The sequence below is a fragment of the Eretmochelys imbricata genome, chromosome 17, assembly GCF_965152235.1.
Source record: "Eretmochelys imbricata isolate rEreImb1 chromosome 17, rEreImb1.hap1, whole genome shotgun sequence".
NCBI lineage: Eukaryota > Metazoa > Chordata > Testudines > Cheloniidae > Eretmochelys > Eretmochelys imbricata.
In genome coordinates, this window is record NC_135588.1 from 16,222,131 (window position 1) to 16,237,927 (window position 15,797).

Below are 15,797 nucleotides of genomic sequence, written 5' to 3' on the forward strand. Positions count from 1 at the left end.
GAGTAGATCTATTTGCTTGATCACAGCACGGTAGTTGAGAAATCACCATAGTGCGATTCTGTAAATCCCTGCACTCTGATAGGCGAAAAAGTTGACCCCCCCCCCCAATACAGCGTTCAGGGACTTGCATGGTGTTTGAGAAATAACTGTACAGTGGTTATGCAAATCAGACATCCAGAACCACAATGGGGGAACAACTATTCACAGCTATGTACCAGTAACTGTATTACATCCCTGCTCTGAGACAATTACACTGCTGAATGTTGTAGGGGAAGCTGCAGGGTTTGGGGTGGTTTTTTTTCCTACTGCACGTTTGCAAGGAATTGAGGTGGAAATACATGGATAACGGGACACACAGACAGCCTGCAAACCGTATTTTCAAATACCACCTTCCTTCAGCTCCATGGCCTACTTCTTTGCCACTGTTCCAAGCATGTTTTCCCAAAACGTGCCTTGTGTCTGGAGTTTGGACACATCGTGATTGAGCCTTGCTGTGCAGCAAAGAGCAGGCAAAGGTGGGGTCCATGTCACGCTCTTAGGAGTTAGGAGGCAGGTGCATTTGCTGAGCACACCACTGTTTATTCCAACTTGTCACATCTTAAAAATGCATCAGTGGCTGATGTAAGACTAAAGAAGTTCTATGGCCCAGAGAAGTTTCTCTCCCCCCTTAAAGACGGAGATGTAGACAAGAAGGTCACAGTCCCAGCTGTCAGTCACTGGTGAGACGAGGAATGTCTCTAGAGAGGAGCTGAAACATGGGGCAGTGAGAAGAAACCTGTGCCCCAGCAAGCTGCCATGTGCTCGGTCCATAAATAGAGCACTTCAGCCTCATTAATTTTAACCAGAGCTGCTCTCAGTAAGAAACTGCAAGGAGGCAACTCACCGTATTTTTCATTGAAAAGCTCTTTCACTTGCTCTCGGAGAATCACCTTTTCGCCAAGCCTGTTTGCATCGTCCTCGTCTGTAAAGAGAGCATACAGGGATCAAATAGCCCACTTAGTTCCCCCCGCCAGCATAATCAACAACAAAGAAAGGTACAGAGAACATGTAATCTAACTGCCACATCCAAAATGTAACAGATTTCAAACTGCACTGTTCCTTGCCTTACACCTTGTGTTATCTTTTATACCTATGCAGTGGGTATAAAATGCTGTCAAATCTGTATTTGCCACACACTTACATGAACAATAGCATTTTACGTTCACTATGCAAGGCTGTAAATGACAACACAGTAAGCAAAGTAATGGAGATGCAGGCCCACAGAGTCCCAAGTACTCCCAGAAGTGATATAAAAGAGTGAGAGCACTTTGATAACCAGGCTTCTAAGTACAGGGTTGTTTTATAAATACGTCATACAATCACACTGGTCTTTCTAGCCTTTTTAAATTATCATCATGCCAAACTTCATTTTTCTTTATTCTTTCATTTTATTGACAGTCACTTATTTAGACTTTTTGCTGCTATTCAGCATCCTTAGGGAGGTTCAAAGAAACACAGTTGCATCCAGAACATGATCTCTGCAATGCTTTCCCAGCCCTGAGACTTACAGATCCTGGTGATAAATCAACAGTCTTTTCCATTCTTCTCTATAATTCAAACCGTGAATAGTTTCAAACACACTCTCTTCCCCCCCTACAAAATCAGAAGATAGTTCTTGCAGGTCTAAAACCCAGATCAACAACCGGGGCTGGGTATCTGTTAAGATTACATTGTCATTTACTTCAGCTGCATAATTGCTGGCTACCTAGTGGAAAGCACAGTCCAGTATTCCTAATAGAGAGTCATCCTCTTGAAATTAACTTCGCTGTCTGTCCACAGTTAAATTACTCCTGGAAGGCACTTGCTGACTTGACAAGTACAGAACTTGAGGGGAGGGCAGTTGGGGGTCACAAGGCTGGATGAATGTGGATCAGTGGAACATACATTTCCACACATACAAAGCCTGCTTGTGTATGAACCATCCTTTCTGTTTCTAACACGGTTAACGATTCAGAGTAGGATACGGTGATCTGGGCATGTGATAGGTCCAAGTGGTCCAGGGAGCTGAAGTAGGAAGGGGGCTCATTTAAAAAACAATAAGAGACACTCTGTTAACACAGAAGTGGCCACAGGGCCATCTTCATATCCCCTCTCCCCGAGTCCCGTTGTTCTGGTTGAGGTAAGATTTAATGCACATTTTAGCATCATTACTGGATTGTCAAATATGTTTTTGGTTATGGTACTTTACACTAGGCTGTGTTTGTCTAGAGTTGATAAGTTGGGACAGGGTCGTTCAGCAGTATCCAAAGAGAAACAGTACATTTGCAAATAGGACTAGAATACACTCTGGGCTGACCCCGAGGTATAGGAGCAGCCCAACGGCCTGCTGTTACAAAGAGTGGGCGGAGTTTGCTCAACCCTTCATTTCCCTGGACCACAGAAATGGGAAGCTCGTTTAAAGTACTCCTCTCAGGCAGTCCTTTCTGGCTAATCCAGCTCAATGTGGGGCTGCAGGGAAGGGAACAATATCAGAGGACCCTGTTCCCTGTTATCTCCCACCATTAACAGCTTTTTTAAACAGACAGACTCTTCCTTATTAGCAATTAAGATTGGGAATTGGCCTTAAAATTTAAGCGAGGAGAGTCAGCTTCCAGTTAGTGTCTGAAAGATTTAATACTCTGGGTAGGAAATAAATACAGCATTGAAAGGAAAGCATATTGTGTACTGCACATGTACATTGGCAGGTTACATCCAGGACATATTCATCTGACGACACAGCCGTGGTGCACAGATATTGACAGTTTGTTTGATCACTACTGTTTGTTTAACTTCAGCAGCAATTTGCTCGCAGCCTCAATTCAGGAAAGCATTTCAGCACATGTTGAAGTGATTTGTTGAATCAGGGCCTGAGTTGCTTTAGCATCATCTTCAGAGCCCTGGGTTTTGTTCTTGTAGAACTATTGTCCAGTGTGCTTGGCTTTCTAACAGTTTGTTTGCCGACCACCTCAGAGTTGCTGTCTTCAATACTGCCAATACCAGACATTCAAAAATCCTGAGTTAGGCCCCCAAAAGGCAGGAGATTCATTTAACCACCATGAGATTTGATTTTATTTTATTTGGTTCTTTTTCTGTGTCTTGGGTTTCTGCACCTTTAGGATGCACTTCAGGTCACATTTCCAAGGTTCTCTCTAAAACCAGGAGGGTTAGAAATGTACTTTTTAAATGAAAGCTGAGATTCTCATGCTGCCAGGAGTTGGGGCTTTAAGCAAAACAGAAAGAAGTGTGAGATTCGCAAGAGAATCATAAGAGGTAGCAATACAGCATCCTCATTCCTGACTACCTCATGCACATAACCTAAAGTGTCAGGGCATAGCCTCATAAAAGCTTCTCTGAGCTGGTGAGATTGGAAGACAATAGCTCTGTATGCCACACACTGAACTCAGAAAGCAAGAGTTCATTTTAAAAGAAGCCTGACGCCAAGTAGCAGCTCGTATTTAGTGACCACAATGAAGACACCTGAAAGGAACATGCCAAAAATTGGCCACAAGGAACTGATTTCAAGAAAGAAAATAAGAATTTCTCTTTTGCTCTCCAATTACAGTAGGCATGTGTTTTAGCCAGGGCTGTAGTGGGCTCATCAACTGTAACACCTGCACATCCCTTTCTACTCCCTCTGTGACTTTCCTGTTATTTATGCTGTTTCCTGGGCATACGGATGTATAGATGGTAGCAGACAAAGAAAGAAATATCAAAATCAAGTGGTTTTTTGTTGCTGTCTATCTTTACAGCATTTTGATTTCTCTGGGATTTAAAATGCTGAAGGTTTTGCCCTTTCACTAATACTCCAAGTGACTATCAAAGGAAAAAGATCTGAACTTGTTATCTATCCTGGGGCTGCTTTGGAATGGTGTGAGGCTCCTAAGTTGGTACCAGGTGACTCAAACTAGACTACCACAAGTTGGTGAAATTCAAACTGAGCATGCACAACAGAGAAGCCAGAGAGGAAGTATAGAAGAATGCAGGGCTTTCACTAAACTGTGCTTTCTTCTTACAACACAGAGTCACCGGTACTGGGCTTGGAAGCAATCACTCTATTTCTCATTCAGGTCTGCAGATGGCTCTAACCAGACATTTTTCAGGGCACAATGTTCATTCTCTAGGTGTAACTGGGCTGGAGAGAACATGATTTGGCTTTTTACATATTTGATATTGTAATATAATTGACTCAAGAAAACCACTAGCAACACACTCTGATGTACCGATCCTGTACAGCAAAGCATTGTTATACAAACCTTCATGGCACAGCGCTGTCCTATCATTCTTAATGGACTTTTAAAAAATAAAGCAAATAAAGATGGTGGCCAAAATATTTCGTTCCTCGAGTGGGTGCCTAAGGTTAGGATTCCAAATCTGCAGGCAGGCACTGAAATAAAGAGGTTATCCAGCTTCATGATGCTTTGTTGATTTGGCCCATGTGCAGACACGGAGAGTCTAATTCCCTAGGGGAGAGTTTTAGTTTAGCTGACTGGATAGAGTAGCTCAGGGGAGGGTAATGTAATACGTGAGGGAGCCTTTCACCTCCACTTGACTTGAATTCAACCCAGGTCAGCAGTGAGTACCGCCGAATGGTTGTTTGCTGCCCTACATAAAGTGAGTTGATCAGTTCTGGTCCAGTTCCTGGTGTGCAAATGTCTACGTTATTTACAAATGAAACCTCCACAATGAGTATCCTGCTTGGTAGGCACAACAGAGGACTGAACCGGGGAGGGAGAATGAACTTCCTCTCACACGCCTACAGGTGGTCCCTTCTGGTCGGGGCGGAGGGAGAAGCTTGTCCTGCTGCTTTTTAATCTGTCTGTGGAGAAACAGGTCTTTCCGTGAAGTGGTGTTAATCTAACACCTTATTCCTGCACTAAATGCACCCAAAAAAGGAAGGGAAAAAAGTCGAGAACACAAAGAATACCTATGTGAACTGAGTCAATTATCAACACAATACCACCAGGGTAAGTGGAATCTGCTGGCAAGCTTCATTAGGCCCAAATTAACAAACCAATGGCACTTAAAAGGCTCTACATATGTTTCTTGAGTGCAATTATAAATATGTAGGCGCATGTAATTAACATGTAGATGCATGGGGCCAGATTCCCACTCGGGAAAGAAATGTGGCTCCACTGATGCCCATTGAGAAATGCCTTACTGTATCATACACAAAAATGATGCAAGTCCTTGTTTATGTTAGTAAATTATCACATACATTAAGTCAATGGAGCTATGCCGATTTATAGCATCTGAGGATACGGCCCAGCATATACAATAATTTATTTAAGTAAATAAGAACTAGCATAATTTGTGTGAACTGCACAATAAGACTTCTCAATAATTAATCACTTGGCCAGCATCAATGAGCTAAGCATAGATAAGCCAGGTCTGTTTGCCTAGAGCAGAACTGGCATTGATACCTAGAAACTACAGTAATTGGTGTTTGGAAATATATATCATAATTACAAAATATTGTTAAATGCATCTTGAATTCATTCAGCTCTTGGTGCCATGGGGGAAACAGAGTGAAAGGGAGGGAAAAAACACCTGCAACTTTGTGGTGTTTGGACAGTTTCGATCCCTTACTAAAAAACACAAATACATTTCTTGTCTGCTACCATCTACAATGCATCAACTGAGCTACGTACCATTCAAAGCAGCGTAAGCTTTTTCCAGTGATGTTATCCGTCTAGGGGCTACAGCACAAGTTAAAAGGAGAGAAAGAGAGAGAGAGAGAGAGAGAGATAGCAATGAGTGCTGTTTCTTATTAGTTCCGTTGCACAATATTCAAAAACAGCACAAATCCCAGTACAGCATTGTAAATGACAATATGAACCTCCCCTGGTCTCTAATCTCATTGGTGGAAAGATCTCATCAGCAGTTAAATATTGCTATAAGAGCTTCATAAACATGATCAGGGGACATAAAACAGGCCCCAGTTCAGCACAGCATTTAAGCACGTGAATAGTCCCATTGCCTCCAACAGAACTACTCAACTGCATGAAGCGAAGCACATTCTTAAAGGCATTGTTGGAATTTGCGCTGTGTTGATTACAGGACTCCTTTCTCAACATGTTTCAGTTGTTTTGATACACTGCTGGTTGTGCTGAAGGAAGAAGCCCTCTAACCCAGGATGCAATTAACTTTAACATTAAACATATATTTCATTAGGCTGAATACACATGGAGTGAAATTCACCCCTGTGCGGAGGGCCACCCCAAGGGCTATGCTCCTCAACCTTAGCTTGTGGTCTTGGGTGAGAAATGGTGCCAAGAACTGCACAGGGCTGAATTACACACTGGGTGCACAGCACCCTTATTTGCTCGTTCTCTTTCCAAGCTTAGCCAGGATGGAAGGACTCATTTATATTCCAGGGAAGCCTACCACAGGCATTCAGGGGAGATATTGCAAACCACTCAATCACCTGCAAACATGCCACATAATCACCTCTGAAGTATATGTGACATCGTGTGAAACACATACACAGAGGAAACAGAAATCTCCCCATATGGGGAGCAGAATGTCCAAAGTCCTTACATGTAAATATGACTAAAAAAGGAGAATAAATGTCATAGGGGGAAATTATATAGGCAAAGGATAAGGGTGAAAGGAAGATTCTGAGAACTGCCTCTCTTAGCCCGTGCTGTGAAGAGTATAATAGAGAGATTACAGTCCTGCATGAGCTTTGATTTCTTGCCAGACTCAGCTTCCAGGATGCAGCAGGAAGAAAAGAGCAGGATAAAGGGGGCAAACGTTGTATCTTGCTAGAGAAAGGGACTCTGCAGTGCATTTATTAGGTGGTGGGGTGAGAGCGAGACCTGAAGCTGACTACTGAAATAGCAGTGGAGATTGCAGCGAGGAAAATTCTAAGGCTAAAGCAAATGAAAAGTAAACAGGATAATTGTGTTAGTTCTGTAGCAATGGGGAGGAAAACAGTGAAAAAGGGACCCCTAAGGAGATGCTGGCTCTAGTCACCATCTACGAAATGACAAGTGATATCAAAAAGGAATGAATTTCCTGGGGAAAACCAACAGCAACAGAGCTAGGACCAGAATTTGCATTACGGTCCAAACAAAAATGAAAAGGATCATAATGATAAAGCTGACAGTTCCAAGGGGAGAGGAAAGTGAGGTGCCGTGGCAAACAAGCTAATGAGGAGGAAAGTCTGAGCAAGCTATGGTAATGATAGAGGCTGGAGGTGATGGTGACTGGAGATGGATAGAAAAGTACCCAGCGTGAATACGGTTACAGAGAAAGAGCAGCATTCTGGGCACTGAAGAATTGTGGGGGGCGGGAGGAGAGACACACAGAGAGAGAATTCACTAAATGGAGATACAAATAGTCTGTTAGATTATACATAAAAGCAAACATTTCAAACTAAAGCTTAAGAGAACGTGCACTGAAATAAATGAGATAAAACAGAACAAAAATATTTTTATGTTCCTTATACTGAATACATAAGTCTATAATCTCGTGCCCAGGCATCTGCAGTAGAGACTCTTATTTAGCTCAGTGGAGTCAAATCAAACAGAAAAAGAACGGTGACTCACCTTCTCATAACGGTTGTTCTTCGAGATGTGTTGCTCATGTCCATTCCAATTAGGTGTGTGTGCGCCGTGTGCAGAGTCGTCAGAAAATTTTCCTCCTAGCAGCACCCGGCAGGTTGGCTGTGGAGCCCCCTGGAGTGGCGCTGTCATGGAGCTCTATATATAACCCTGCCGACCCAGCACCTCCTCAGTTCCTTCTTGCCGGCTACTCCGACAGAGGGAAAGGGGGGCGGGTTTGGAATGGATATGAGCAACACATCTCAAAGAACAACAGTTACAAGAAGGTGAGTAACGGTTCTTTCTTCTTCGAGTGATTGCTCATATTAAATTCCAATTAGGTGACTCCCAAGCCTTACCTAGGCATGCGGAAGGACCTGCTAAGTGGTCTGCCAGATCGTTCTGGGCCCCTGGTAGATAGCCCCCTCCATTCACCTGGAAGCATCCTATGCAGAACTCCCACAGCCGGAGGGCTTCTCAACACAACGGGGAGGGCTAGGCTCCACCCTGCTTGTTGATGTAAAACATGGCAGTGGTGTTGTCCTCCTCACTGCCTTCACTAGCCTTGCAGCTGGACCCAAAAAGTTTGGCATGCTAACTGTACTGCCCTGAGCTCCTTTGATGTTGATATGACGGGAGAGCTTGTCCTGAGACCATAGGCCCTGTGTTTGTAGATCGCCCAAATGCGCACCCCAACACAGAGCCATCATGTCTGTTACCAGGGACAAGGAGGGCTGTGGAACGGGACTCCTTCGCACACTGTCCAAGGGTCGAGCCACCAGTGGAGGGAGTCGAGTATGTGTTCTGTTACCATCACTACAAAGTCCAGGTTGTCACGTCCCGGGCATCTGAGCCTCAGCCTGGCATGCCGGACCACGCAAGTCCAGGCTGCCATGTGGTGGAGGAGATGCGGGCAACCCCTTGCAGTAGTGGCCGGGAATCGCCTGAGGCCTTGAATGATGTCTAACATGGCTTGGAATCGTGTCTCTGGAAGAAAAGCTCTTGCCTGCACCGAGTCCAGCACTGCCCCAATGAACTCTATTCTCTGGGTCGGAGACAAGGTTGAGGAGGAGGCCTAGTCTCTCGAAAGGGGATCTGATGAACCAGACCCGAGATTCCACCTGCTCCCTGGTGCATCCCCTGAGCAGCCAGTCATCGAAGTAGCAGTATATGTGCACCTGTCTCTTGCGAAGGGAGGCTGCTATGACCGACATGCACTTGATGAAAACTCAGGGGGCTGTTGACAGACCAAATGGGAGGACCATGAACTGATAGTGTTTGTGGTTGACCTCAAACCTTAAAAATCGCCTGTGCGTGGAGCAAATGGCTATGTGAAAGTACGTGTCTTTCATGTCAAGGGCGGAGTACCAGTCTCCCGGATCCAGGGAAGGGATAATCGTGCTCAGGGAGACCATACAGAACTTCAACTTCACAATGAATTTGTTGAGCGCTTAGAGCTCTAGAATGCGTCGGAGACCCCCCCCTTTGCCTTGGGGATTAGAAAATATCAGGAATAGAATCCCTTGCCCCTGAGCTCCTAAGGAACCTCCTCCACCGCTCCTATGCCAAGAAGTGACTGCACCTCCTGGGTAAGGAGTTGCTCATGAGAAGGACTCCTGAAGAGGGAAGGGAGAAGCAGAACTGGAGAGAATATCCCACTTCTCCCGTGCGAAGGACCCAGCAGTCCGATGTTATCTGGGACTAGGGACCTGTGCCGAGTCGTCTCCGACTGTTTCCGCACCGGAGAGCGGCGGTGCCGCGGGTCTCTTCCAGAGTCCTTTCGCGGTGCCATCTCTGCCATTGCCGGGACACCACGCACCGATGCGCTTGGTGCCAGGTCCTGCTGCACCAATGCTCGTTGCGGTCTAAGTGCCGCCTCCATGAGGAGCTGCTTCAATCTAAAGTCCCGCTCCTCCTTCATTCTCGGGCAAAACCCGTTGCAAATCCTGCACTTATCCGCCTGATGAGCTTCCCCCGCACACTTTAAACAAGCATCGTGGGGGTCGTCCGTTGGCATAGGCTTGTTGCAGGACTTGGAGGGTTTGAACCCCATGGGACTTAGGGCATGCCCTGAGTCCCCAGGTTGAAGTGGAACCCGCACGCCCGACAGCAAACTATTAACACTGCACTAACTAATAATGCACTAAACTAACTGAGGAGAACAAATACTAAGTAAATAGAGCTAGGGGAATGTGGAGAGCTTGCTGAGCAAGACGTCGCAGTTCCAAGGACTGTCACTGGCAGTAAGAAGGAACTGAGGAGGTGCCAGATCGGCAGGGTCATATATAGAGCGCTATGGAAACACCACTCCAGGGGGGTCCACAGCTGATCGGACGGGTGCTGCTAGGAGAAAAAACTTTCCAATGACAGTGCACATGGCGCGCGCATACCTAATTAGAATGGATATGAGCAATCACTCGAAGAATCAGCTTGGGCTTTGTAACCAGCCAATGAAAATCACAACATTTCTGTGCAGAATGTCTCAGTTGGACGCGAAGCAGTGGACTCCATGTTCACTTTTGCCGATTATGGAGAAATCAGATGCTTTTGTCTGTAAGCGTGCAGAGGTTACGGTATTGCGATTTGCATCTGTTACTATGGTGCTGTTATTTACCATCCTAGAACCAGACAGAGTTTCTGCCAAAGATGCCTGAGGCAACAGTAAAAGCTTCCTGCTGGCAGGGAGGGAGCTGAAAAGCAAATTCCACCACCCTAGAATTACAGAGGGGGCTGGGAAGGCTCTCTAGGGTCCTGTCATCCATGACCATACAACCAGTACCCATCCTCTCTGAGGGTAAAATCCTCACCTTGTGTAAATTGTCATTGCTCAGCTGAACTCAATGGAGCTGTGACAATTTACACCAACTGAGGATCTGGCTTCTACACACCAACCTCCTAAAAGTTTAACCTAGTCTGCTCTTCAGCACCTCTTGTGTTGCCTCCTCACCCATCTCCTCCCTTGGCAAACTATTACACTCCCAAATTGTGGAACCCTTACTCTGTGTGTAGTAGTCAGTGTAGTAAGGGTGGCATAGCTGGGGCCCAAGATCATTTATCCCCTAGGAATATCCGTGTTTATGTTACCTGGTGCTATACACTGAAGAGCAAGGTGCTACTCCTCAGTGTAAATAATAGGTTCACACTCTGGCCCTTCATTTTGTCCCCCGTTTTAATTCCAAACCACTACTTAGTGTTTTGCTCCATTAACGAGTTTAAATAACTCCTTGTTGCTGCTGCCCCGATCATGAATATGTAAAGAGTGGTATTACATCATAGAATCGTAGGGCTGGAAGTGACCTCGAGAGGTCATCTAGTCCAGTTCCCAGCACTCATGGCAGGACTAAGTATTATCTAGACCACCCTGACAGGTGTTTGTCCAACCTGCTCTTAAAAATCTCCAATGGCAGAGATTCCACAACCTCCGTAGGCAATTTATTCCAGAGCTTAACCACCCTGACAGTTAGGAAGTTTTTCCTAATGTCAAACCTAACCCACCCTTGCTGCAATTTAAGCCCCTTGCTTCTTGTCCTATCCTCAGAGTTTGAGGAACATTTTTTCTCCCTCCTCTTTGTAACACCCTTTTATGTACTTGAAAATCATTATGTCCCCTCTCAGTTTCCTCTTCTCCAGATTAAACAAACCCAGTTTTTTCAGTCTTCCCTCACAGGTCATGTTTTCGAGACTTTTACTCATTTTTGTTGCTCAGCAGAAAAACTAAGTTAAACTAAATGGGGTTCCATCCAGCAAGTTCCCTTTTCACTTCTCCCCTACGAACGATGCTTTCTGTGCCCTACATGGCTCATTGCATTTGTATGGGCAAGGCCAGATTCTGATCTCATGACCCCAGTGTAAATCTGAAGTAACTGTACTGGAGTTACCCCACATTTTCATTGGTGTAACCGAAAACAGAATTCAGGTCACTGACTCTATACTTCCTGTTTACATATTTCTCTAGGCTGTACAAGGTTTGCAACACATAACCTCTTTTCACGAATTATACTCTCTAATCGTTGGATATCTTATTTGGACTCTCTCTTTTCTAATAATGACAAGCCCCCAATTGACACAGCTCAAAGTGTGGTTTACCCGAGGTCGTATCAAGAGGCATTACTAACTCCCTGTTCTGACCTATGAGATTCCTATATTCCTCCAATATAATTTGCTACTGATCACCCCCTCCTCGAGCCTTCTCAGTGTTACTAATGGCCGTTGTTTATTAATGGCATCACAACCACACTGTGAAGCCCCAGATGAGACCGATGCACCACTGTGTTTATGGTGCCAAGCGCCGTGCATGCAGAAAATAAGAGACAAGTAAGTTTCCGCTCCGAAGACCGTACCATATAACGAGACAAGACAAAGTATGGGTGGAAGGGAGGATCTGCACCCCCATTTTACAGATGGGAACTGAGACACAAGGAGATCAACAAAAGGTGGAAGATTAAGTAGTCTCTCTCCTATATGTCTTTATCTTGAACTGTCCTGCTATTCCTGCTGCACCTCCTCTCCCCCTGCTCAGCATAATAATCACACTTGGTTTGAACACCCAATTTACATGGCTTTCAGACCAGCTCATCCCACTGTCTAACTTCACCACTAAGTCTGGCCCAGAGAATCATAGAATCATAGAATATCAGGGTTGGAAGGGACCCCTGAAGGTCATCTAGTCCAACCCCCTGCTCGAAGCAGGACCAATTCCCAGTTAAATCATCCCAGCCAGGGCTTTGTCAAGCCTGACCTTAAAAACTTCCAAGGAAGGAGATTCCACCACCTCCCTAGGCAACGCATTCCAGTGTTTCACCACCCTCTTAGTGAAAAAGTTTTTCCTAATATCCAATCTAAACCTCCCCCACTGCAACTTGAAGCCATTACTCCTCGTTCTGTCATCTGCTACCATTGAGAACAGTCTAGAGCCATCCTCTCTGGAACCCCCTTTCAGGTAGTTGAAAGCAGCTATCAAATCCCCCCTCATTCTTCTCTTCTGCAGGCTAAACAATCCCAGCTCCCTCAGCCTCTCCTCATAAGTCATGTGTTCTAGACCCCTAATCATTTTTGTTGCCCTTCGCTGGACTCTCTCCAATTTATCCACATCCTTCTTGTGGTGTGGGGCCCAAAACTGGACACAGTACTCCAGATGAGGCCTCACCAATGTCGAATAGAGGGGGACGATCACGTCCCTCGATCTGCTCGCTATGCCCCTACGTATACATCCCAAAATGCCATTGGCCTTCTTGGCAACAAGGGCACACTGCTGACTCATATCCAGCTTCTCGTCCACTGTCACCCCTAGGTCCTTTTCCGCAGAACTGCTGCCTAGCCATTCGGTCCCTAGTCTGTAGCGGTGCATTGGATTCTTCCGTCCTAAGTGCAGGACCCTGCACTTATCCTTATTGAACCTCATCAGATGTTTCCATGGGAGTTAGATCTGCTTACACCAGGGCTGCATTTGGCCCAGTACGTGTACAGAGGTGACCTTGAGAAAACTTTGCAAGAATTAGAGTGCAAATAAGCAGAGCAATGAGAAAAAGAGAGGACAAAGCTTTCAAATTCTACCAAGAAAGCAAACATTAAAGAGGGGAATGAACATGGTACAGGCCAAGTTACTTGTGCAACTGCCAATCAGTCAAGGTAATTGGCCAAGGGACCAGGCTTAACCTCCATAGTTGAAGGTAACCAGTCGTTTGGATCACAGGTGGTTTAGATAGGAACTAATATGGAGAAATATACAACAGTGTTTTCCCACCTTGGACATGAATGGATACCTTACCTCACAGAGGCCCCTCATCAGGGGAGCAGAGCATCCCCACTTTTAATAAACTAGGCCAGTGCAACACAGATGCTAGTGGAAATGAGTTTAGCTATTCTGAGCACTGAATCTCAATTCAACAATTCATGTAAACCATTAAAGCATGAAAGTTATGACGGAGACACTTAATCATGAGCAGCTGATGTTCAGCCTTAGAAACTAAGCAATGGTTCCCTGGCTAATACTCCCAGTCCATTTGAAAGGCGAGTGCAGAATGTTAATTATTCCTTGCCCACCAACCCTTGGTTTCTGAACAGTTACAAATTTGATTTGCCCCTCGGTTGTGATTTTCTGCCTATTGAGCTTTCCTCGCTGCACTAACTCAAGGAAGATCCTCACGTGCCAGGTCCTACAAAAGTCACCCTTCATAATCTAAATGCCAGCCTCACAGTTTTGCCCTCTGGTGCGAATTTACAGGCACAAGTGAGGGCCTATAACAGGCTAGAAGTGTTTGCCTGAAACACCCCAACCTGTTAGCGGATCTTCAGCCAGCTGACAAAAGTGTTCTGTGGATTCTTCTGACTGAACAAGGCAGATGACTCACTGGTCCACCTGCATAAAAGGTAGCTGGGAGTGACTTGCGGAGGGAGAGAGGATCTAGGGTGTGGACTGAACACTTCTGAGGGAGGAGCCTGTAAGAGCAGCCAACCCTGGTGAGAAGCCTTGAGCTAAACTTTGTTTATTGCTGAACTCTTTCATTAACAAATCAAAACTCCAGGAAGGCAGTGAATTTCGACTCTGCATCGAGGTATGGAGCTGTTCAGCTGCATGACTATGCCCACAAGACAGGTAGCTGGATGTCTACATACCCTCCTCTGTGCTCACAGTTATTGGCAGGCACAAAAGGGAAGACCCCTTCAAGACCAGGTCTTAAAGCTCCACAGTAGATCCTTTTTCTGCATTGTACATCTGCACAGATTAAGTTCCTTTAAGATGGTGACTTCATCTCTATCTTGCATAGCATCAGAGACACCATGAGTATGTAACCAATACTATCAATAATCTTACCATGGTGGAATGTATCATTGAGGCATTCTAACCCTTGCTGATTAGGTAGCAACAGCCATTTGAGAAAGGGAAGAACATGTGTTCTACAACATACAGCAGAATAAGCTGGAAGGCACTGAATGAGCAGACGGACATAATATTCCAAAGTTAAATGTTACAGCAATGCAAACTGGCAAGTTACATTTAGGGGAAACATTTAAAGCATGTTATTCAGAGAATGTAGCATGGACTCTGCAAGTATCCAGCTTTTTAGGAGTACTGATTTCAAAGAAACATAAGAGGAGGAAGTATTTGTTTGGTGGAAAGGAAACCAGCCAAAGACACTTCCAACATTTCCAATGAACACTTCATTTTTTGTTTATTGGATCTGAAAGCTTGATTAAAAGATAATTAAGGTCCCGGTCCTACAAACACATATGCTGAACTTCAAGCATTTGAGTCATCTCACTGAAGTCAATGCAACTGCTCTTAAAACACATGAACATACAACCCAAAGGGATCTCCTGGCTCATCAAATCCAGCCTGTTGTTATTGCAGGCAATCCCATTATACAATCTGATTCAAAAATTTATCAAACTCCTTCTTAAAACTAGTTAGGTTGTATGGCCCCACTACTTCTAATGGCAGGCTGTTGCAGAACCTCACTCCTCTGATGGTTAGAAACCTTCTTCTAATTTCCAGCCTGAATTCATTCATAACCAGTTCATACCCATTTATTCTTGTGCCAACATTGTTCTTTAGCAAGCTCTTCTCCCTTTGCACCATTTACCCCCTTGATTATTTGAAGGTAAGCACGTGTGTAAATGCTTGCAGGACTGGGACCTAGGCGAAAGAATATTTGCTGCAGGGTGACCAGTGATAATGCTGTCACTCTGGAAATTATTGGAGGATTTGTGTTCTCTGAAGAACATGGCAGAATATGAGATTCTGGCAAGGAAAAGGGGAGGTGATCATTGAAACCAGACAAAAGAAAAAAATTAACGGAGGAAGTTAGCTGGTAATCACATAATTACCTTCCGATACTTGTGAGGCCACTGCACATGCAAGTGAAAGAGAAAAGGAAAAACAACAAAGGCAAAAGAAAAGACAAGTTCAACTGGCTAGGATGACGACTTGATGTTTAAAAAAGTCTTTGAAGTTGCACAACAGTTTACATTAACTGTTTGATTTTCCACTTTCAGATTATAACAGTAATAGCTTTAACATTTTATATATATATATATTTCATCTTGTGGGGAGAAAAAAAAAAAAAAGAGTTAAAATAAGAAAGAATAATCATCCTCCTGCTACTCTTCCCATTCGGTACCAGGACCGGAAGGGTAAGATAGAGCACTTGGGTCTGAACTTCAGAAGGCAAAGGGAGAAATAGAAATGAATGTCCCTGAAATATGTTATGGTTGGGTCAACGTGAGATCAAGTGC

At 44.7% G+C, this 15,797-nt stretch overlaps 1 protein-coding gene across 1 annotated transcript in view; it reads right to left on the minus strand.

Annotated features, from left to right (window-relative positions):
• The window catches only part of GTF2IRD1 (GTF2I repeat domain containing 1), a 123,704-nt gene that overhangs the window by 10,187 nt on the left and 97,720 nt on the right, over window positions 1–15,797 (minus strand). Inside the window, exons 23-24 of the mRNA XM_077836773.1 lie at window positions 5,667–5,714; window positions 884–961 (exon numbers count right to left, since the gene is read on the minus strand). Coding sequence (XP_077692899.1) covers window positions 884–961; window positions 5,667–5,714 — 126 coding nt within the window. The remainder of the gene's footprint in view (window positions 1–883; window positions 962–5,666; window positions 5,715–15,797) is intronic.